Here is a 25,013-nt window from a genome sequence, read left to right as displayed (position 1 = left end):
TGATACTTGCAGGTTCACCTTTCACAGTCAAACTAATGGAAGATAGCTGAAGGATGGAAACTCTGATGAATTTCATATGTTGCACTGACAAAAGGCAGAATGACTGCAACCATTTGGGTGCACAAGCATCAGAAATCAAGAGTTTTAATTCTACTGCTTCTTTCACTTGAAAAAAGCTTTATATCCTATTATCACATACTTTGATTTGTCTGACATACACAGACCAAGTAGAAATAGCAGCTTAATGTTTTTTGAACTTAAAACACTCACCTGTTTTGTCTGTTGTAAATATTTCAGGATATCCTTGTCCCTCCCACACTAGGGTCTGGGAGACCCAGGTTCAAATCCCCACTCTGCCATGAAAGCTTGCTGAGTGACCTTGGGCCAGTCCCACACTCTCAACCGAAACTATCGCACAGGGTAGTTGTGAGGATAAAATGGATGGCAAGAGAACGATATAAGCTGCTTTGGGTCCCCATTGGGAAGAAAGGCAGGGTACAAATGAATTACTTACATACATACATACATATATACATACATACATACATACATACATACCGTACATACATACATACATACCGTACATACATACCGTACATACATACCGTACATACATACATACATACGTGACTTTCTGATTCCTGACTGGGCTGTGAACTGTAAGGGGAAGTCTGGGGAGAAAGTACCCTCGCATTTGCAGGACAGTAAAGCTGTTCCCCCACACTGACATTACCCAGGTCTCATGCATCCATCAGAGATTCTTCCTTCAACACCCCGCCCCCCCGGTTGCCAGCAAATCCTATATTCTCCTTGTTTGCAAATAAAAGAACTTGAAAACCATCTATGATCAAAGAAAAAAGACTGTGAAATATTCAGGGGACTGTCAAGCTGAAATGAAGACTACATTTCACACACTCATGAAGTGAGTCTCCTTTCTGGCAGTTTTTCCTATCTATTGGACAAAAGGGCATGAAATTGTTTGCAAGGTGTCAGGGAAGAGGGAATTTGTTCCCATTTCCAAAGCAACACAGCCATTGGTTATTTTATGGATGTGTAAGTAGAGTAATGCCATGCAGAGAAATATCATCTGTATCCAACACCCCCCCACACACACTATATGACATTCCATGGAAGGCATATCCCAGTGTGATCTAATCTGGAGAACCAGATTTGATTCCCCACTCCTCCACATGAAACTGGCTGGGTGACCTTGGGTCAGTTACGGCTTTCTCAAAACTCAGACCCACCTACCTCACAGGGTGTCTGTTGTGGGGAGAGGAAGGGAAGGCTATTGTAAGCCTTTTCGGTGGCAGCTCCTACCTGGTGGAATGAGCTCCCGGAGGAGATCCGGGCCCTGCGGGACCTTGTGCAGTTCCACAGGGCCTGCAAGATGGAGATCTTCCATCAGGCTTTCAAGTAGGAGCCACCGCTGCCATTGTACCATCACTGCACCGCTACCGCAAAGTGCGGGCTGCCATCAGGGTGCATGATGGCCTTGGGCCGAAGATCGGAGGGCAGTGTTGTCCTGGAACTTGCTTCGTTGTTCTGGGTCCATCTTCCAGAACCCATCTTGGAACTATGATCTTTCAGAGCACCAGCACTTTATTGTAATTTTGTATTGTTTTATTCTGCTTTTAACTGTTTTATTATGGCTTTGTGCCCTTATTGTTAGCCGCCCTGAGCCCATTGGGGAGGGCGGGATATAAATCTGAATAATAAATAAATAAATAAGCCACTCCAAGTCTCCTTCAGATAGTGAAGAGAGGGGTATAAAACCAACTCTTCTTCTTCTGGTTACCGATATTGGATATTGTAAGCCATTTGGGGTTACAGTTAGGGAACAATGTTGTTAGCAGTCAGTTCTATCATGCAGTTAGGTAGGTTTTAAAACCCAGAGAGAAAAAACCAGACACCCTTCATACAGATACATCACCTCCAAATAAAAACCATACACTGCCTGGCCTGAAATATCAGACCAAAATGGTTGTCAGTAGAAAAGGTCAAACAAGAGATAATGGAAAACATTTGGCAGGTGACACCAGAGAGTCTGGCATGCAAACAGTTCTTCCCCATCATAAAAGTAATGCATATTTTACAACAATGGCTTTCCAAGAAAACAGCACCCCACTTTGAAGTGATTTCCTTCATTCCCGGTAGTGACTTCCCCTCTTGGCAGTTACACTCCTGTTAGCCCGCCTATAGTACCTGGATACATCATACATCTTACATTTTGAATCATCAATGCATATCAGCTGCCATATTCTAGCTCCAGGAGGGCTATCAAAGATCACTCAATGCACTCAATAAACCATTAACTATTTGTCCAAATTCTTGGGAAACCTTCCTGTAAACACATCAACAATACTGTTCTTTTGATGCAAACACATCATCATACCCTCAGGTATCATTTTTGGGTATAAATACAGGCACACAGTGCTTTGCAGTATGTGTGTATTCTCCATGTCAACCACACACCAAGTGCTGGTCACTCTTTCTCTCCCAGATAGGTAACTGCTTCCTGCTACTTTCTTTATTTCTTGGTTAGCTCTTGTTTGTGTGTTTGTACAGCATGGTTTTGTGTGTGAATGATATTCCTTATTACTTTTCAATAAAACACAATCAGTTGAACATCAGCCTGGTTTATTTGAGAGCACTCCGGGAAGGATTCTGGTATACAAAGGTGATGATCCTGAGTTACCCCATCTTGCTAAATTTAATTCCCCAATCAATTATTAGACCATTTTGGGTAAAAAAAGTGAGATATAAACAAACAAATAAATAAATAAAAGGTTATGGAAATTCAGTGCTCTTTCTTTTGCCATACAGCTGACTTAAGGCAAGCCAGTAGGGTTTTCAAGGCAAGGGGTGGTTTGCCATTGTCTGGCTCTGCTTCACAACCCTAGACTTCCTTGGTGGTCTCCCATCCAAATACTAACCAGGGCTGACCCTGCTTAGCTTCTGAGATCTGATGAAATCGGGCTAGTCTTGTCTATCCAGGTCCGGGAACTGCTCCACAACTCAGCAAATGTGAAATTTCAGATTATATATGAGAATATGCAGGCTTTTAGCAGTGTTGTGGATAGGTTAGAAGTAAGTAAAGAAATGAGGGAAAGCAAAATGGAGTCCCCAGAAATGCAGCAAAAAGGCAAAATTTACATAGGCTGCAGTTGGGAAACATCTGAATAGAAATATAGAAAAAGCACCACTTGGGTAAGATTTCCATAAACATCAGTACTTAGGATTTAATACTAAATTCATTGCCTGTATTTAGAAATGTTGAGAATGACAGTCTGGGTTCTGTTCTTCTAATTAAAACCTCTTCTGTCTCTTTCTAAACCGTTCCTCTGGCAACACGAATCACACTCTGCGTGGGGACAGGACACCAGGCTGTGTCATTCCATGCAGATTAGAGAAGGGAGCGGGAGGAGGACAATTTTTCTTTTACTAGGGAGGAAATGGTGTTTTGTTAAAAAAAACCCATTAAACCAAGTGCTCTCATGTTAAAAAATATGTGTTTTATTCAACTGTTGCTTGCAATGATTACATTTTACAGAATTTCTACAGTGATATTTTATGAAATTATATTACAGCGTGATGTGGACAAAGTGATTTCATCATTATATAATGTCCTAAGAGATTAAATATATGCCATATTGGAAATATTCGAGCCTCAGTTTGCAAATAATTAAGAAAATACATATAATTTAAAACAAATTTATTACATTTTGTATTAATTTCCTATTTTTGTAATCTTTAAATTATTATTACACGTTAGTGTAATTTATTTTTCTATTCATATCTTGATGGGGTAGTAAGGGATCTACAGTGCCTAGCTTATCTTAGCATAGTTAATCATGCATTTGTCCACTTTTCTACCATTGATATTTTTTCTTATAGTATTAGGGTTAGTGTTTCTGGTGATTCCTAGAGAGGACTGATAGTGATGTAGCACTGTTAGCTTATGACACGCCCCCCCCCCCATGTCTCTACTCCCCTGGCTCCAACCGGTTGCCAATAACTTGAAATCCTAGTGAAAGGCCATTTAAAAAGTCCTCCTAGGCAGGCCTGTAGCTACAGTGGGGCATTTCGGGGCCCTGCCCCCTCAATTAAGAAGAAGAGAAGAAGAAGAAGATATTGGATTTATACCCCGTCCTTCACTTGGAGTCTCAGAGCAGCTTACAAACTCCTTTCCCTTCCCCTCCCCACAACAGACACCCTGTGAGGTAGGTGGGGCTGAGAGAACTCTGACACAAACTGCTCTTTTTCAAGGACAGCTGTGCCAGAGCTTGTGACTGACCCAAGGTCACATCAGCAGGTGCAAGTGGAGGAGTGGGGAATCAAACCCGGTTCTCCCAGATTAGAGTCCGCACACTTAACCACTACACCAAACTGGTGTATTAAAAACCCTGTCCCACTAATAGCCATGCCAGAAACCTTATTTTTAGGAGAGAGACACACACACCCCCGTGTTGCCTGCTGCTGATGTCAGCCAGGGTGAGAGCACTGCTGCTTGGCTTGGCCTCAGGCTTCCCTCTCCCTCCCACTGTGGAAAAGACAGCTCAGAGGGGGCATTTAAATGCCTTTTAAGTTCCCTTCCACAAGAAATCTTAGAAGGACACTCAAGAGTGGTCCCTTAAATACATCTTAAATACATCTTCTGCTAGCAGAATTTAAATTCAACCTATTTGAATTTAATTACTAGGAATCACTATTGCAAACAATGTAGAAATTGGTTTTGGTATCTTAAGCTGACTCTTTAATGAAGTGTTAGCAGATGTTATGTACTATGAAAAGAATAAAAGCATACAGGTTTATCAGTCTTTACATAACAAGGAATATATGCTTTTCATATACTCTTTATTTAAGATATGCTGAACAATGGAACGTGGAAGAAGCAATGGACATTCCATTATGATAGCTGATTCCATCTCTATTCTGTCAAGGCTGTAGTATGGGGTAGTACTGGTAAGCAACTGTGCAATCTGCTGTTCTATATGTTTCTTCAGAAATAATTACCAATTTATCCAATGGGTCTTGCTTCTAAATAAATCATAAGTACTTACATGGGACTAAGCCTTGTTTCATTAGGATTGCCAGCTCCATGTTGGGAAATAACTGGAGATTTGGGGAGTGGAGCCTAAGGAGGGTGGGATTTGGGGCATAATGCCATAGAGTCCAACTTCCAAGGTGGCCATTTTCTCCAGGAGAACTGATATCTGTCACCTGGAGTTCAATTGCAATAGCAGGAGATCTCCAGCCACCACCTGGAGGTTGGCAGTCCTGTGTTTGATTCAGACAGACTTGCTAACACCGAGCTATAAACCTGGAAATTCCTAATTCAAATGTCACTGCTGCTATGGACTCCTTAGCCAAGATATGACCACTCATTATAATCCATTCCATCATTTGCAATAGGGGGATATTAACGTTGCCCATCCAGGATGGTTGGATCAGAGAGATAATATATGTGACGCATAGTCTAGCAGTGCTATATAAATGCTCAAATTGTTGTTGTTCTTTGTTTAGGAATGGTGGGAGCTCCTTTCTTAAGACAGATTGCCTGAACTTCATTGCCATACTATTTACCTCTGAAAAGGGCCTGTGAACCCAGAGGTCTTTCAGACATTAATAAGCAACTGGTCTCCAGAGTACAGAGATTAGCTCCCCTGGAGGAACTGGCAGCGTCAGGGGGTAGACTCCATAGCATCACATTTCCACTCAACTCCCACCCCTTCCCAACCTTTCCCCCCAAATCTTTAGGAATGTCCCAAGCTAGAGTTGACAACCCTATAATGAAATAGTACGAGAAATCATATGCATACAGAGCTGTCTGCCCACATCAGCGTAGTCTTTAATAAGCTTCAGAGCCACTTCTTTAGTTTTCTTCCTGTCATGAATATGAACGGAGGATGTATTCAGTAGGCTAAGGACTTGGGTTATTATTCTTATTTGAACCACTGAAAATCTATTTTCATTGACTGCATAGCAGACAGAAATGCTGACTCTTCAGCTGTCTCTTAGGACAGTATGTAAAGTATGCATGGCATGTTAGATGCCTGATAGTCTAGCTGTTCCCTACATCGGGGGTGTCAAGCATGAGAGCTGCAAGCTGCATCAAGCTCATAAGAACCCTTTATCTGGCCTGTGGCTCTGTAACAGTGCTGCCATGTGGGGTTCTCCCATGTCAGGCACTTAGGTCCAGAGCAGATAAGGACTAACAGAATAAGGAACAGCTTCAAACAACTTCACTGTGAACAGTAACAGCACATCTTGTACAGTAGCCTCTAAGCCTTCTTCAAGAACTAATTAGACACGCTCCAACACCCACCAGTTCAACTCACATCCTGTTTAGCGCTAGCAATCAGGCTGCTGCCTGGCTGCTTATGACCTGTGAATGCATGTTTGGCAGGAACAGGCAGGGAAGTTTGGGGGCTGGATCAGAAAGCCAACTTCCATCTGGTTTCTGGGATCAGCTGACAGCCTTGCTGGAACACAGCAAAGATTTGGGGGTGGGTGGGTGGGTGGGGAATCAGAAGTCAACTCCCAGTTCATTCCTTACAACCACATGGGGGTCAGCGTCTGACCTTCCGCCCACTTTGTGGTGTCCCAGCTGAGGGTGGGCTTCTGACACACCCCAAATATTTCTGCATTGCAGCCAGGCTGGGACTAGAGATAAGAAGTACAGCTTCTGATCCCTAATATTGTTGGGTCCTGGCCTTTCAGAGACCCAGCAATTTTGGGGTGGGGTGAACCAAGAGCCCACTGCCAGATGAAGTCTTGGAGGGACATAGCAATATGCCAGATGAAGAGCTCTGAACAGGGACTTTCCCCCCCTTTTTTTAAAGGAGGTGCCAAAACTCTCAAGAGGGAAATGAAGTTTTCCCTTTATATATTGAAAGCTAATGAAGTTTTAAACATTTTTAAAATAATTTTGTCAATAAAATTAAAAAATAAATAAATAAAACAATTCATTACACTTCTCATTCATCTTGTGGACTTTGGTCTTGTTTTTATGCAAGTTCTCTCCAAAGAAGGTTGATTTCCAGTTCAAGCTTAAGAAATGGATTGCTTAATTTTTACTTTAATGTGCAGAGATTTATATGATACTAGCAGTGAAGCCTGTTGTAGCTGCAAGACAACGAGCACTAGGAAGGTGTTCGGGAGCAGAGGCGCCAGGCCAGCCGCCAGCCGAGGGGATGTAGTAAAAGGAAGGACAGGACTGCCCACTGGAAACAATGGGAGAGACTTGAAGTCCCATTAGAAATAAAGGGAGCCGGGAATGCCAATTGGCTTGCATGGGCTCCATTGAAATACATTACAGCTCAAAAGAGTTGCAAAGAAAATGTGGAATGGATTTTCCATTAAGGTCTCTGATCTCAAACACAGTACTCTGGGACTGGAATGACAGGTCCAGGAGTGTAATGATAGCCCCTGGGAGTAGCAGATGTGTTCTGAGGGTGGAATGACAGGCCGCAGAGTGGAATGACAGCCCCTGGAGGGTAGGAAATGTGTCCTGGGACTTGAATGAGAGGTTTCAGGGTGGAATGACAGCCCCTGGGGGGTGGGAGATGTGTCCTGGGACTGGGATGACAGGCCCCCCGAGTGGAATGACAGCCCCTAGGGGTAGCAGGAGTCTTCTGGGAGTGGAAAGACAGGCTCCACAGTGGAATGACAGCCACTGGAGGTAAGAGTGTTCTGGGACTGGAGTGGCCTGTCATTCTAGTCCCAGATGACTCCTGGTACCCCCAGGAGCTGTCATTCCAGTCTCAGGACACATCTGGATAAATGTGTGATGTCAACCACATGTTCAGTTACACATGCATCTAATTACTCAACACATGTATCAAGAGATATTTAAAAATCAATGGTACATTGTAAATTGACTTTATATGTATTCACTGGGAAAGTTTACCCTTGCGATGGGGCATGTGACAATTATTCACTGAAGTCGCTTGGTCACTGCTATTCCAAATGTCCCTTCTTCACTAACTTCACTAAATTACCTAGTTTTCTCTTATGTTGATGGAAAGGCAGAGGCTTATATCTTGCCTAAGCAAACCACTACTGTGACACTGATGTGACATTTTCTTTAGCCCTAATATGCAAGGTCTAGTTTTCAAATCTGTTGTTTGAAATTTTTTAAAAAATTGGTATTAATCAGTGAAACACATCACAGCCCAGTGGCTACAATGAAAAGTGCAGCTTTAGGGCCTGGAAGACCATCTCATCAAAATCCCTCTCCAAAAGCACAAATCGAAAGGCACAGAGTAGAGAATCACCTTTCATGCTTTGGTGCAACCTGAGATCTCCCACTTTTGTCACAACACGGTTTAATTAGCCTGCAAAAGCTTTCTGCATCTCCAACAGAAAGGCCTTTGAAGACTATAACCTATAGCAGGCAGATCTCCTTTATGGCTTTTGCATCAATATCATGTTCCAGCATTCGCTTGCGTTCTCACTCTGTCTTACTGTTTACATTCTGCTTTGTAACTTTCAGTTGGCTAGTATTATGCTACTGCTGCAGTTCTCATGGTCCACAACAACTGCAATTTTTTCTGTATCAACAATAGGGCTGCCATGTCCCCTGCGGGGGGCAGGGGTTTGCCTGCTCTAGGGTCCCCCAACCCGCCAGCCTGGATCCGGCCACTGGGGGGAACTCTGCCCCCAAAGTGCTTGAATCAGGCCAAGATGCCCAATGCAATGCTGTCACCCGGAGGTGACATCATCGTGCCGAGCACATCGTCTGGGGACGCTCTAGTGTTTGACCTTAAAACTCTATGATACCATAGAGTTGTAAAACCGAATGCTAGAGCGTCCCTCTAGCGATGACATCACTTCTGAGTGACATAATTGTGGCACGTGCGCACTACATATGCGCAAGAGACTCTCGGACACAGAGATTCTTCCCCCACACACTGGATGCCAGGTAGGGACCTGGCAACCCTAATCATCAAAACCCCCCACAGCACTGGTTAAAAGATCTCATGTTGGAAACCATCCATCTTATACACCGGTGTTGAGAGGAACACGCACAGTTACAGAGATGAGGACTGTGATGCTGGACAGAGCAAAGAGAAAGTAAACAACGGCATGTACTTCGACACAATGCTCTTTTGTTCTGCTTCTTCCAAACTGTGACAAAGAAGACATTGAGAGCTGAAGTCAAGGACCAGCTTCTGCTTTTTTATTCTCATGGAAAGCAGTAATCAGATCCAGGTCTGTAGCTACGGTGGGGCATTTCAGGGCTCTGCCCCTCAAATGGAGGCATACCTTACAACAGCTGCTGCCCCTCTCCCCCCTCCCCTCCTGTGGCATTAAAAGGGCCCTTCAGCTGATCAGAGGGAGCACATGGCCCCCAGATCAGCTGGAGGGCCCTTTAAATCTTGCAGCTGCCTCTTTCCCTCATCTCCTGTCTTTCCCTTCCCTCCCCCCAGCTGATCAACAGGCCCTTTAAATCTCGCAGGAGGTGAGGGAGAGAGGCGGCTGCCGACCTCACGCCTTCCCTGAACTCCAAGCAGTGATTTTGCTGCTTGGAGTTCAGGCACAGGCAGCTCCCACTCGAAAAACACCATTTACAGGGAACCCATTAAATGCTGTTTTTCTAGCAGGGGCTGCTGGCACCTGATCTCCAAGTGGCGAAATCACCACTTGGAGTTCAGGGAAAGCATACAGCTGCCTCTCTCTGTCTCCTCTCCCCTGTTGCCCCACAGAATTTCCCCATGCCCCACCAACCCAACATTTCTGGCTATGAGGCCGCTCAGAGCCTTGTGTGATGTCACCACTTTCCTCCTATAAACTCACAATGATGTGTTTTGATGTATCCCTTCATCACAGGAACACATTGTTCTCTGCTATAGGCAAACTATTCAGGATTGCTTGAACAGCTTTTGGCATGGAACCTGGCTTGCTGAGAGTAATCAGCACCTGAAATGAGGCCCTTAGAACTGTGGGCATTTGGGATATGTGAGAATCATATGATTTTACGCAAGGCGAGCATTATTCAACATGCCTCCAAGATGTGGGAGCCACACAGCATCCTGTAGCCTGAGGTGGGGCAACTACTGAGGTCCAAGAGTTCTGATGTGGCCCACTGCTGCAGTGTTGACCCATACACGCTTTCTCCTACCCATGCTCCCAGCCAGACACGGTTCCCACTGCAATCAGGCAAGGAGCAACCAGGTGTTGCCTGTGGCTTGGGTGAGTAGGCAGGGGAGGGATGCCCAGCTGGGGGAAGAGCTGGTGAGTGGGAGGTAACAGTGGGGAGGGGAGGGGGCTGCTGAGTACTTTCTGCCCAGGGACCCCGAAACCTTGAACCCACCCTGATTGCATATAGAACCTATATGTCTTAGCTGTATGCAAACTGGCACCAATAGAATGTCATTAAAAACACTGCTGTATTGACTGCAGAAAAAGGTTTTATTGGTACTAAGAAAAAAGAAGAGTATTGGATTTCACGAGTCTGGCAGTACTTTCTACCACAAACAAAAAATGCTTTGTTCAGCAAATTGTGAAAGGGCTCACCTGCTGCTAGCAGAAAGATAATGCTGAAATTCATTCTTTACCATGAGTCAGTTTTGATCATTGATATATATGTATTTATGTTGTAAGAAAATTTCAACTAAGATGTCATGTAGATGTAATCAGTTTCCACTTATAACATAAGAACAGACTTTTTATTTTTCAGCCAATTCCACCAGCAAAGACAAAACCTGGCAGCAGTTGATTCTACTGTTTGACCCATTTCTGAGTGGTAGTTCAGGCAGCCAACTGATTTTGCGTGCATCAAATCTTGCCACCCTAAAACAGAATTATTATATAGGAGAGATATGTCTTAGCTGTATGCAAACTGACAGTAATAGAATGTCATTAAAAACACTGCTGTATTGACTGCAGAAAAAAAAAGTTTTATCAGTACAAAGAAAGAGTATTGGATTTCACGAGTCTGGCAGTACTTTCTGCCCCAAACAAAAATGCTTTGTTCAGCAAAATGTGAAAGGGCCCAGTTGCTAGCACAAAGATAATGCTGAAAATCATTCATTCATTCATTACCCTGCCTCTGTTTTGATCATATTTTATTTATTTATATATATGTTTGTCTCTGTGTAAATTTCAACAAAGATGTCATATGGACTTAATCACTTTCCAATGATAACATAAGAACAGACTTTTTATTTTTCAGACAATTCCACCAGCAAAGACAAAACCCGGCAGCAGTTGATTCTACTGTTCGAATTTCATGGAGTCTTGGAAAGTAGTTCTTGGGCAATGAAATGGTTTAGAAGAACAACTTATCCAAAATTGTAGGAAGGCTCCTATTTAAGAAATAATGTAAAATTCATACATAAAAACAGATCTGCTTCAGAATGGCCAGAGTATCCTTTCAAGATTGCGATGTATTCTCCCTGCAACAAAGAAAATGAGTTAATTCCTAGATGCAGTGATAGTTTACAGTGCTGCAAACCAAACAACTCCCACTCATTTCAGCAGGGCTGAGGCTAGTTCAAAAGACCAGGGACTCCCTCAAAGATTTCATTATTTCAGGGACTCTCCGCCTGCTACCAGGAGTGAATGCAATCTCTAGAATGAATCTATGAGTTGGTTGATTACTAGACTGACTTTCTGCAAGCAACAGCTTTGTTGATAACATAGTACTTGCTTTTTTTGCCCCACTGCTCTAGGGTTTATAAGCTCTGTTTGCATTAATTGGGTGTGTTTATTTCATTACATCCTTCTCAAGAGGCTGGGTTCAGCCCTGACCTGAATAGCCCAGGCTAGCCAAATCTCATCAGGTCTCGGAAGCTAAAGAGGGCCAACCCTGGAAAGTAGTTGGGATGGGAGACCTCCAAAGAATGCCAGGATCGGGAGGCAGAGGCAGGCTACCAAGGCACCTCTCTGAATGTCCTTCAGGCCCCAGCAGGAGTTGCCAGAGGTCACCATGACTTCCAGGCATGGGCATACACACAGACATACTTACAGACACACACACACAAATGCAAAAACCCCCACAAAAAATAGCTGGGTTCAGAGCAGCAGGTCTTCTGGGGATCTACTACAGATAACTGTGTAAGGAAAGTACCCTTTGCATTGTAATCTATAATTGTGTGTGCTCTACTACCTTGGGAAGGGGGAAGCCTACTCATCATTTTTTAAAAATTTAATTTTGTTGATGAAAATTTATTTATTTTTACCCCGCCCTCCCCGTCAAGGCAGGCTCAGGGCAGCTTACAGAAGAACCAATAGGTAAACAACAATACAAATATTAATATAAAATACACAGGTTATTAAAAATGTCAATCAATACAATTTCAATCCACGTTGCAGTTGCATATGACAAAAACTAGTATTACAGAATGAACAGTACTTTCAAGAAATCAGAACAAACATTAATGATAAGGCAAAATACGTTAAATAAGCAGGATCTAGGTATTGATCACTGAAGAACTATAAGCCTTCTCTGATTGGTCTGTGATAAGACATGTCAGCTCTACCTCCTAGTCATTGTCTATGATGCCTTCATTTCTGGAACTTTAAAAAACCCCACCGTGAATGTATACCGTTGTACTTAATGCACTCATTGGACTGAACTTGTTAATTTTCTTCAGCAGAATCTAAACCTGGCTGCTTTGTGATACTGGAAATCACTTACTTCATGATCACATCGCAAAGTTCTCCTTCCACCACCACCTCCCTTTTTTCTGCTTTACAAACTGCATAAAAAGATTCACTGAAATGTAGTAGTCATTAAGGAATTCAAGAAGCTGAGCTTGTCATTCCAGGAGCAGGAACTCCTTGACATTGCTGCAGTGCCATGGGATTACATGAAATCCATTAAGACTGCTGGAATAGTTTGTTTCCCCCCAAAAAAAATATAAGTTGTACAAAACTTATTTTTCAACTTTTCTAGCACTTAGCGTTTATGAAAGAGTAGCTCTGAAAAAGTACCATTGGATAGCTTGCTTTTCTACTACGGAGTCCCACAGTTGTGTTGACAGTCTCTGCAAAAGAGAAATAATTATTAAGTTACAAGGCACTACCATCATTCTGTCATTCTTCCAGAGCTGCAAGTATATAAATTCCTTCAGCACTCCCTCCCCCACAGGCTTCCGGTCTGGCTCCCGCGAAAGGCAGACGCATCCTCGGGTCGCTCCCGAGGGCGCCTTGCCCGCCCGCGGTGGAGGAGGGAATCCGCGCAAGCGGAGACCCGAACGAGCCCCTCAGATGAGAGGAGCTCGGATCCGGGGCGCTTTAGGGCGTTCCAGGGGGGAGTCTCTTTTTCGGTCGAAAGGTCGGAGATTGAGACTCTCGCCATGCCCTGCCCCTTTGGACCTTGCTGCGTGAGCGACCCTGTTTTACGGGGTTTAGCGGAACCACCGGGCGTCACCGAGTGATGAAGCGAATATCCGAAAAAAATGGAAAAGAAAAGACTGGCGTAACTGTGAGTTGTCAAAATACAGAGAAAATGAACTAAGAACGTTTCCCCCCCCCCCTTCAGCGGAAAATGAGGGGGTTAATCCTCTATAAGCGAGAAAGAAAAAAAAAGAAAAGAGGGGGGGGAATGGACTGAGCGAATAGTGATGTTTTCCTTTGATGTACTTGAAAATAAGCAAGAGGTTTTGTTTCCCTGGAGCGCATTTTAAAAACTTTACTAAAAATAAAAAAACAAGATGTCGGAGCTGGGTAAATACAAGCGGAGGAGAAGGGAGGGACTTCCGTCTGGGCGTTTGTGTCAACGTGAGTGCTGGCTGTTTAATATTTGGACTGTGTATAGCTATGAATCCAACGGGGATTGTGAAGGAAAAGAAAAGTTTGAATTGTGACAGCGAAAAGTGCCTCATGAGCGCTTATAAAAGTCAACAATTGAAGAGGAGAATCCAGCGAAGAGATTGGTAAAAGCGAAATTGAAATTAATACCATTCTCAAAGCTGGAGATCTCCGGGCATGGCATGAAAGGAAGACGACTTATAGCACAGGAACTGAAAGAGTTAACAGCGACCCGAAGGAGGAGGGGAAGAAGCCGGAGGGAGAGAAAAAACAGAGGAAGCCCCTCCCGTCACTGAGAGTGGAAAAGTAACCAGCACGTAAAAGAAGCGGTTTTGAATGTGCCCTGAAGAGACTTTTTAACAGAAATTCAAAGGAACATTACTAACATACTAATACAGAAAGTAACTGGAATTGAAAAAAGATGTTTGACAACACGCAGAAGAAGCCTTTGATGATTGGACATTACTAACAGTTTAATCTAACAGTTAATAGATCACTCAGCTTTCTCTTCGTCCCACTATATACCTTCCCTATTTTTCTTTTTAAGCGAAACTCCTCCCCTTTTTAGGGGAGTCAATAAAATCTTTATACAAAGCACTCCCTCCCCCACAGACAGAGAGCATACTGGAGGCAGAGGACACAAACAGGAAGCCAAAAGCAGCGTAGCAATAAGAACTACCCGAGGTAGGGTTGACAGGTCCCCCTGGTCACTGGTGTGTGTGTGTGTGGGGGAGGGTAGGCTTGTCAGCTCCAGGCTAGGTCATCCCTGAAGATTCAGGGGTGGATTCCGGAGAGGACAGGGCCCTCAGTGGGGTACAATGCCATAGAGTCTACCCTCCAAAGCACCTATTTTCTCCAGGGGAATTGATCTCTGTAGTCTGGAGATTAGATGTAATTCCAGGAACTCCCCAGACTTCACCTGGAGGACAGCAACCTTAACCAAATCATACTAAGACATGTTCTCTTGGCCAAGCCTTGCCCATCATGCATTTCCTCAAAGTTAGCTTAACTGCTGGGTGGTGGCCACTGAAATCTCACTATGTGGATGCTGCTCATGATATAGGATTGGCTTCCTGCAACAAAAAAACCCCTCCAAGCAGCTCTTTGGCCATATGACCCAACCTAGAGCCAGGTTGCGTAGCTTGCTTCCTCTTCAGAGAGAGCCAGTTTGTCTCCCATCAGACCAGGGATTCTGGTTGCTCAGCCATGGCTCCATTTCTAAGGACTATGATGAGCTGAAAAAGCCAGGTTCATTCTTTAATGCATGGGATCAAGTTTATACCTTCCAATGACAGTACACGACTGGGGTCTTCTATAAGGATCTAATCATGGCTGAGACCCAGGTATGCATGCAAAATACTTCTGTATATACACAGAATGGGATATATTTTTTCCTTTGGAGAATAGTCCCTTATGCCTCAAAGAATGACATTCTGGAGGGATGCCCAACATTCAGGGAGTGTAGAAGGCTGCTGCTAGAATGTGGAGACTGAAAAGCCTTGGGTATGTGCAATAAACTATGTGTGGAACATGGTGCCTGTTCCAGATTCTGATTTTGGTGCTGGGTGCTTGCCATGCCAGAGTAATCTGGGACTCTGTACTCATACACTGCTTTTGACAGGGCCAGGACTAAGATGGATTCTGCGGCATGTCTAATAAACCTCTGTCATCCTGCAGAAGGATTCTGAGCTGTTCCCTTGTCTCTTGCCAGATGTCAAAATTCACACATGCTGCTTCTTGCCTGTGTGCTGTCCTGCACGAACTAAGAGTGTACTCTAAACTGCTCTTTGATGTGGCAGGTAGGCTGAGTCATTTTCTAGGTTCCTGATGGATAGAAGCCACAGCCACACTCACAATGCATCCCACACAAATTGAATGTGTGCCTCTAAGCATTCTGGGTTTCCCTTTCCCAGGCCTCTCTCTTCCTAGTCCTGACACCTACTTCTAACTACATGAAGATTTACTTCATAGCTATGCATTACTTAGGAGACACGTGATCATATCGTCTAATATATATGTTTTCAGTTTCTTGTATTTCCTGGGTGGGACACCTCCAAATTTGATTAAAGCAATGGCTCCAGGAGAAGACACCACTTTCTTCATCAAAATTGCTTTGTCGAGCTGCTGTAAACCACACAGGGGGGAAATACAGACATCAGAACAAGCAGCTGTCCAGCGGGGGGGGGGGGGATTTTTTTTGGGGGAGGGGGAAATGGATAAATATCCCCATGTATTCTTCCAGTTCTACTGTTTTTAGCAAATTTGGAGTCAATCACTTCTGGGACTATTAAAGACAAAAAAAGTTAGGATCGCCTAAGTATTGTGCCTTTATTTTTAGTTGTGTTACAGGATACTTTAGTCATAGAGATAAGAGGTTCAAACATAAGGATTAATTGTCAGTGACTATCAGTTTGAAGGACCCTAGATCTCACACCCATAGTCTTAGAAGATGCTGTATGCCTTTCCTATAATGTTACCCCCAGCTGGATTGTTTGTTTGCTGTATATGAGTAACCCTCAAAACTCACCACTCATATCTGTTGGCACAACATTCAGTCCTCTTACTTTAGGGAAAGTGCTGTAGAGGTAATAGATGACAATACTTGCCCAATTGTGCCAATTTTCTGGTTGTGTTTGTTGTAAAATAGTCAAAAGTATATAAAATACTCAGAGTATCAATGGATCTTGCTCTATTGGAAAGAAGAGATTTCTTTGCTTTTAAAAACCTTTATATCTAAGGGTAAAAGGCAGGGGTTGGATGGGGCCGGAGCTCTCCGGAGCACAGCTCCGGGAGTGAAGAGCACAGGGGGCAGGGTGGTCACATGACCAAGCCCTGCTCCCTGCTCCCTGCTCCCTGCTCCCAGCAGGCCTCAGTCAGTGCCACGAGGATGCAGAAGAAGGAAGGTGAGTTGTTTGCCCACCTCCTCCTCTGCTTCCCCGGGCCCTGCCGAGGTCTGCACCCTCTCCCTGCCTCATCCGCACCACCTGAGAGTGGCGTGGATGAGGCCCCCGTCCCCCTCTCTGCCTCGTCCGCGCCACCTGAGAACAGCACAGATGAGACCCCCGTCCCCCTCCCTGCCTCGTCCGCACCGCCGGAGAACAGCGCAGATGAGGCCCCCGTCCCCCTCCCTGCCTCGTCCGCGCCACCTGGAGCGGCGCAGATGAGACTCCCACCCCAGGAGCTTGGGGGGGCAACAGTGGGAGGGCTTCTGGTGTCCTAGCCCCACTGCCGGACCTCCTGATGGCCCCTGGTATTTTTGGCCCCTGTGTAACAGAGTGTTGGACTGGAGGGGCCATTGGCCTGATCCAGCATTGGCTTCTGTTATGTTCTTATGTCTGGGGCAAGGGATGCTCTGTATTCTTGGTGCTTGGGGGGGACAGTGGGAGGGCTTCTGGTGTTCTGGTCCCACTGCCAGACCTCCTGAGGGCACCTGGTATTTTTGGCTGATGTGTGACACAGTGTATTTATCTTTTGTATATGGTTTCCCATTTGTACTTACCTTACAGTAGTTGGCTGATGCAGTGCTAGGGGCAGGCCTTCTGTGCTGCTGCTAGTCCACCAGTGGCTCTTAGCCACAAGGTATAGATAGGAACTTTCAGTGTGGGGCAGCACCTGGTATTTTTGGCTGATGTGTGACATAGAGTGTTGGACTGGATGGGCCCCTGGCCTGATCCAACATGGCTTCTCTTATGTTCTTATGTCTGGCGCAGTGATGCTCTGCATTCTTGGTGCTTGTGGGGCAAGAGTGGGAGGGCTCCTGGAGTTTTGGCCCCGCTGGTGGACCTCCTGAGGGCACCTGGGTTTTGTCCAGTGTATCCTCTAAGTGCAAGGTAGCTAATAGTTTTTTAGCCTCTGGCTCATACATTTTTGTCTTAATTCAGGAAAGATGCCTCCAGAGCAAACTGATTTATGCAGTAGCCAAATTGCTCACTCATAGCTTTAATGCCAGTCACTCACAAAGGAGCATCCCGGGATGTGGTTTCAGAGTCATGTGACAGGAAGAGGGGGAGCTGGACCATAACCAACAGACCGAAAGGGCCAAGGACAAGAAACAAAAACCAGTCATCAAGAGGTTCCGGTGATGTCAGGGGGTGTGGCCTTATGACACACTCCCGTGATGTCAGGGGGTGTGGCCTTATGACACACTTCTGGTGATGTCAGGTGGTGTGGCATATGCTAATGAGTTATGCTAATGAGCTCTGGCAGCTCTTTTTCTACAAAAAGACCCCTGGTAAAAGGTATACAGGGAACCTACAAAATAACAGAACATCTAACAGCTACATTTTCTACTGCTTACTTCTCAAAACACAGTCACACACTAACACACAGATAATGGAGAATGTGTCCTTCTCGACCCCTGGAAAGGAAGTCACCTGAAAACAAACAACCAATTTGTATCACACCTTTTCCGGGGCTAATCCCCCATTGGCTCTGTGCCAGGTATCCCTTCCAGGTCAGTAAACAATAGCAATACTAGGTAAACAAGTTAACTCTATAATGACTGGACTGTCAGACCTTGTAAACACATACGTTTCCAACAGTGTTGAAAAATAATACAAATATTCAGGAACTTGCTACTCTCTAAACATCTTTAAAAAGCATCAAGACAGAAAACTCATTTCACATGCTTGTAAGATTCCAGTCTGTTTGGACATGAAAATCCAAAACAAGGGTCTCCATTTTAGAAAGGTGAGTTTTGACAACTCACAGTTCTCTGACCTTTAGATTTCTGTACATACTACTCATATTGATTTGCTGAAAAGCTTTTCATAGAAAAACTGTAGTAGCCATGTAGATTTTATATGTCAGTGAAATATTTTGTATTTCACACTTACCTCCCTTTAGTGCTCCACAAAATGTATAATCATCATCTTCACCAGTGCAAAGAACATTTCTCCATTCTAAGACTTTCTTACGTTCATACCACAGGGCTGTTATCGTTCTGAGAAAGGTTAAATCTCTCTCTATAAAAATAACACAATCAAAGACAGAGTGCAGAAGCTTCAGAAAATTACATCCATTTTCATTTTATTTTCTCAGAACAATTCATTCAAATCTGTGAATCATTTGATAATGAATTTTGTGAGATAATCTGATTGAAAACATCCATAACGTACAGCAGCATAGCCAGAAAAATAACATGCATTAAGCTGTCTTAAGGTACACACCATTATTCTTTTCTACCAAAACTGGATAGTGGCTGGTCGCTTTCCTTCACATATGATAGAGGCCTCTTAAATTATAAATGAGGAAGAGAAAGTGGATAGAGAGATTTTCTAGCGTTACCAGCCTCCAAGTGGGGCCTGGGGATCTCTCCTTTTTACAACTGATCTCCAGCTGACAGAGATCAGCTCCCATGGGGAAAATGGCTGCTTTGAAGGGTGGACTCTATGGCATTGTACTATGCTGAGGCTTCACCCCTCCCCAAACCCTGCCCTCTCCTGGCTCCACCCCCGAAGTCTCCTGGTATTTTCCAACCCAGACCTGGCAACCTGAAGCTTCTCTCTCCTCCATAATACTAGAATGTGGGGAGTTCCAAAGGAGTTGATAGGAAATAGGATCCAGATCACCAAGGGAAAATGCTTTTCTACTCAATTAGTAATTAAATTGCGAAGTTTACTGAACGTAGTGAAGGCATTAGCCACAAACACATAGGATTTTAAGAGGGAATATGACTCATGGAGGATAGGTTCGTCAATGGCTACTACTCATGGTGACTAAATCGAACCTCCATATTCTTCTGAGGGAGCAAACCTCGGAACACCAGTGCCAGCATCGAGGGAAGGTCTTGGCCTCTACGCCCTGATTGTTGGCCCACCAGGTAAACTGGTTAGCCATTGTATGAAAGAGGATGCAAGGCTAGAGGGACCACAGGTCTGATCCAACAGAACTCTTATTGTGTTCTTAAAATAGGACAAGCAAAAGGATTGTTCAATACACTGTCATCTGCATACCTAAAACTCTGGTGCCAAAAAAAGAAGGGATGTAGGAAAAATGAAGGCACACAGTCACCCAGCATACCAAATTCTCCCACACGCAGTCATCCAGCAATCTTTCCTGGGAATGATCCCCATTAACTAGGTCTGAGAGGACTCAGAGGAGACCTGCTGAGATGGCTCTCTCAGTCTACCAGTTCCCCAACGTCTCTCTTCAGGATCAAACATAAGACTTAAAGACTTATTAGATGAAGTATCATGTCTCTTTAGAAACCTGTATAAGGGTCAAGAAGCAACAGTTAGAACCGGATATGGAACAACTGATTGGTTTAGCATAGGAAAAGGAGTACGACAAGGATGTATATTGTCACCTTGCTTATTTAATATATATGCAAAGTACATCATGCGAAATGCTGGCCTGGATGAATCACAAGCGGGAATTAAGATTGCTGGGGAAAAGATCAAAAACCTCAGATATGCAGACGATACCATTCTAATGGCAGAAAGTGAAGAGAACCTTAAGAGCCTCTTGCTCAGAGTATAAGAGGAGAGCGCAAAAGTGGGCTTGAAGCTCAACATCAAAAAAACTAAGATCATGGCATCCGGCCCCATCACTCCTTGGCAAATAGAAGGGGAAGTCGTGGAAGTAGTGACAGACTTCACGTTCCTGGGATCCCAGATCACCGCAGACTGTGACAGCAGCCATGAAATTAAAAGACGCCTGCTCCTTGGGAGGAAAGTGATGGCGAACCTAAACAGCATGATAAAAAGTAGAAACATCACCCTGCCAACAAAAGTCCGCATGGTCAAAGCAACGGTATTCCCAGTAGTCATGTATGGCTGCGTGAGTTGGACTATAAGGAAGGCCGAGCGCCGAAGAATAGATTCTTTTGAACTATGGTGCTGGAGAAGACTCTTGAGAGTCCCTTGGACTGCAAGAAGATCAAATCAGTCAATCCTAAAAGAAATCAACCCTGACTGTTCCCTGGAAGGCCAGATAATGAAACTGAAGCTCAAATACTTTGGCCACCAAATGAGAAGGGAGCACTCACTGGAGAAGACCCTGATGCTGGGAAAGATTGAAGGTCAAAGAAGATGGGGATGGCAAAGGATGAGATGGTTAGACAGGGTCATAGATGTAACGAACATGAAATTGAGCAAACTTCAGAGGACGGCGGAAGACAGGAAGGCCTGGCGGGATCTGGTCCATGGGGTCGCGAAGAGTCGGACTCGACTGTGCGACTGAACAACAACAACAACATCATTAAACACCAGGATAGCCATCTCACTGAAGCATCAGCTAATACAGAAGATCCAGGAAAACAACAAAATGTTGACATGCTCACTAAGAATAGAGCTACACATAGTGCCATAATTATTTTTCCTGACTTTAAAAAAATGCAGCTACAGAGGCAGCAATTTAAACAGGTAGATTGACATGGGGGAGAGGCTACTTAGCTCTTAATTTGCATCACTTGCCCATTGAAAATCACCAAGCTGGTTTCCCCCCTACTTGGGAGTGGGGAGGGAGACAAGGAATATGAGTAGTTATAAATTTTCCCCTCAGGAACAAAAACATGGGAAATAGCCATTCTCAGTGGGAAAAATTTCCCCTCCATGGGTTCTCTCCTTTTAAATCCTGTCCACCATGGAAGTATGATTAAAATTTTAAAAGGTGGAAAAAATAGTTCTGGGAGTACATATAGCATGCCGTCCTTGACATCCTGGCATTTCAGAGACCGTCTGAGTTATCTGCAACAAATTCCCTGACAGAACAGTGTAGGAGGTAGGGTTGCTAGCTCTGGGTTGGGAAAGACCTGGAGATTTTGGGGGTGGAGCCTGGGGAGGGAAGGTTTTGGGGAGGGAGCTTAGCAGGGTATCATGCCATAGAGTCCACCCTCCAGAGCAGCCATTTTCTCCAGGGGAACTGATTTTGGTTGTCTGGAAATCAACTGTAATAGTGCCGGCTCTCCAGGTGCCATCTGGAGGTTGGCAACCCTAGACGAAGGTCCTCTCTCTCTCCCTCTGTGTGTGTGTGTGTGTGTGAAGTCAATCAGCTCCTTTACCCATCCAATTTGATTGTGTTGCTTTCAAAAAGACTGTTTACCGAGCTTAATTTTGTGGGTTTCATCACTGGAAGCATCTGACAAAAGTTAATAGACCTTCACAATAAGTAAATTACGTGGACATGGCACTTTACCAAATTTGTGATGCTTGTGTGATAAGCTAGAAACATGATAGCCTTCAAGTCATGCAAGAGCTTCCTTCAGCTGACTCTGTCCCAGTAGGACAACTAGGAATCATCAACGATCTGAACAACACCAGCTCTTCCAAACTTCCAGTCCAGCAAGAATAGACTGAGCCTGACTGGGACTACAGCAATGGGAAGAGGAGGCTGGCAAGTTGTCCAGTCCATGGCAGAATGGGCTATACATTCAGCTCGGTGAGTACTAGTCCTATACTACATACATGTTTCACCCCAGGTCATTGAAATAGTGATGGGTAAAGCAGATCACCAGGGAAAAGTACACCACCTTTCAACAATGCAAAGTAATTATTCTAATGCTATTATTTGAAATACAAGAGCAACTCACTTGGAATCCAGAATAGAGTTCCCTTCCACTTCGAAAAGTCATTAAGATTACATGGCTCCACTCCAAAGACGAGTGTTTCAGTGCTGGAACCTATGGGGAGATGGATTTAGCAACATCATAAAGCTCATTGGGAAATGGCATGAAACTTTGATCATTCCTAGATCCAGACTGAAATATGACAACTCTAAATGGCAACACTTATCCAGGTAAAGCATTGCTACCTGCCTGGAAAAAAATGTCCCGTTCTTTTTTATTATCATTATTATTATTTTTAAAAAACAAACATTTTTATTGCTTTTCTAAACTACACACCCAGGGGTCATTTCCTGTGGGAGTGCACAGGAGCGGAGCTCCGCCTCCTGCTCCCAGCTGCCCTCAGTTGGGCCACGAGGAGCAAAAAGCAGCTAGGTAAGTTGCAGAGCACCCCCCTGGCCCGCCTTCAGGTACAAGCTCTCCCTCCTCTGAGGGCAGATCTGTGCGTTCCCCCCCCCCTCTATTGCTAGCAACCCAAAACAGTCCACGGTACCTTTAAGACCAAGTTTTATTCAGGCACAAGCTCTCCCTCCTCTGCAAGGGCAGATCTGCACGTCTGTTCCCCCCAATAGCTAGCAATCCAAAACAGTCTAGTGGAGCCTGAGTGGTGGGTGTTGCCTTCTGACACACTTCTGGTGATGTCAGGGGGTGTGGCATATGCAAATAAGTTATGCTAATAAGTTATGCTAATGAGCTCCTGCACCTCTTTTTCTACAAAATGACCCCTGTACACACCTATAGGGTTTGGGGATGGGAACAAACAAAACCTATGAGTAGCAAGAGATCATTAATACAATTATTTAAAGTAAGGATAATTCCCTACTGTCAAAGTAGTAATGCATGAGAGTTAATACAATAGTTATATAGAAGATTGAGTGAGTGTTCACAAACAAATTTGGTTAGAGTGTATGCTTCTTAGTTTTGGGTTATTAGTTCCTGATAATTATCAGACCATTAGAGTTTTATTATTTTACTTATTTCCTTCCTCTATGTTTCTTTTCAAAGTCCTTTGGAGCAGTAGCCCCTAGTTCTGCTTCAAAATCTAAGGATCCAGCCGATGAAGAGTTGGTAGAACTTTCCTCGGTTTTGTCTTCTTCTTTTTCTGCATCCTTGTCGTCCTCCAGTTTCTCAGATCCATCTTTATCTTGTTGGTGGTGCTGAAGAAATTTTTTCGCTTTGAAGACAGAGTCAATTTTTTCTTTTTTGTTGTTGAAGTTAAAAGTAAGCCCTTCTGGGGTTAACCATCTGTATGGGGTGTTGTGCCAGGTCTCTGTACTGTCTTCTTCTTTTTCTGATCTCAAATGGAATGCCTTTTAAAATTTTAGTTTGTTCTCCTTTGATTTTTAAAACAGTTCTGCTAGTTGCTTTCAGGATTAAGTCTCTTATTGACCTTTTTGAGAATTTGAGAATTTAACGAATATTTCCCCGGGCAGCTTATTTTTCTTTATATATTCTGGATATGTACAGCATACTATATCCATGGTGTTTTGTATCACTTCTGCTGTTAAGCCTACCACGGGGACCACTTCTTTGCTTAAAATCTCTTTCAGGTTTTCACCTTTCTGCTCAGAAATGTTCTGAAATCTCAGGACATATGCTGATTTTTCCATTTGGAGGGATAGCAATTGGTGATTCTCAAAGATTTTATCTTTTTCCACCACCTCCAGTCTTTGTTCAAACTTTTTGGGCTTAAGATCAACTTTTTTCAGCTTCTTATTTATCTTCTCTGTTTTTGCTGAAGTATCTTGAAGCTCATAAGAACATAAGAACATAAGAGACGCCAATGTTGGATCAGGCCAAAGGCCCATCCAGTCCAACACTCTGTGTCACACAGTGGCCAGAAATACCAGTGCCATCAGGAGGTCCAGCAGTGGGGCCAGGACATTAGAAGCCCTCCCACTGTTGACCCCCCCCAAGCACCAAGAAGACAGAGCATCACTTGCCCCAGAGCCCCTAGCTATACCTTGTGGCTAATAGCCACTGATGGACCTCTGCTCCATATGCTTATCTAATTCCCTTTTGAAGCCATCCATGCTTGTAGCACCCACCACTTCCTGTGGCAGTGAATTCCAAGTGTTAATCACTCTTTGGGTGAAGAAGTACTTCCTTTTATCCATTCTAACCCGACCGCTCAGCAAGTTCATGGAGTGCCCACTCTCTGCTCCATATGCTTATCTAATTCCCTTTTGAAGCCGTCCATGCTTGTAGCACCCACCACTTCCTGTGGCAGTGAATTCCATGTGTTAATCACTCTTTGGGTGAAGAAGTACTTCCTTTTATCCGTTCTAACCCGACCGCTCTGCAGTTTCATGGAGTGCCCACGAGTTCTTGTATTGTGAGAAAGGGAGAAAAGTACCTCTTTCTTTACCTGCTCTTTCCCATGCATAATCTTATAAACCTCGATCATGTCACCCCTCAGTCGTCTTTTCTCCAAGCTAAAGAGCCCTAAGCGCTTTAACCTTTCCTCATAGGGAAAGTGTTCCAACCCTTTTATCATTCGAGTTGCCCTTTTCTGCACTTTTTCCAAAGCTATAATAACCTTTTTAAGGTGTGGTGCCCAGAACTGCACACAGTATTCCAAATGAGGTCTCACCATTGATTTATATAGGGGCATTATTATATTGGCTGATCTGTTTTCAATACCCTTCCTAATAATCCCCAGCATAGCATTGGCCTTCTTTATTGCAGT

General features: G+C 44.1%; 1 protein-coding gene across 1 annotated transcript in view; it reads right to left on the bottom strand.

The window, feature by feature from the left end:
• Nucleotides 1-11,002: 11,002 nt before the first annotated feature.
• Nucleotides 11,003-25,013, bottom strand: part of LY96 (lymphocyte antigen 96) — a 19,856-nt gene continuing 5,845 nt past the window's right edge. The window contains exons 2-5 of the mRNA XM_015416190.1: nt 22,292-22,381; nt 18,597-18,725; nt 12,943-12,995; nt 11,003-11,402 (exon numbers count right to left, since the gene is read on the bottom strand). Coding sequence (XP_015271676.1) covers nt 11,313-11,402; nt 12,943-12,995; nt 18,597-18,725; nt 22,292-22,381 — 362 coding nt within the window. The 3' untranslated portion in view covers nt 11,003-11,312. The remainder of the gene's footprint in view (nt 11,403-12,942; nt 12,996-18,596; nt 18,726-22,291; nt 22,382-25,013) is intronic.

This window comes from Gekko japonicus, unplaced genomic scaffold (genome assembly GCF_001447785.1).
Source record: "Gekko japonicus isolate JY-2015 unplaced genomic scaffold, Gekko_japonicus_V1.1 scaffold520, whole genome shotgun sequence".
NCBI classification, from domain to species: domain Eukaryota; kingdom Metazoa; phylum Chordata; class Lepidosauria; order Squamata; family Gekkonidae; genus Gekko; species Gekko japonicus.
The sequence above is the reverse complement of the archived record's forward strand: the minus strand, read 5'-3'. Positions and strand labels throughout refer to the sequence as shown.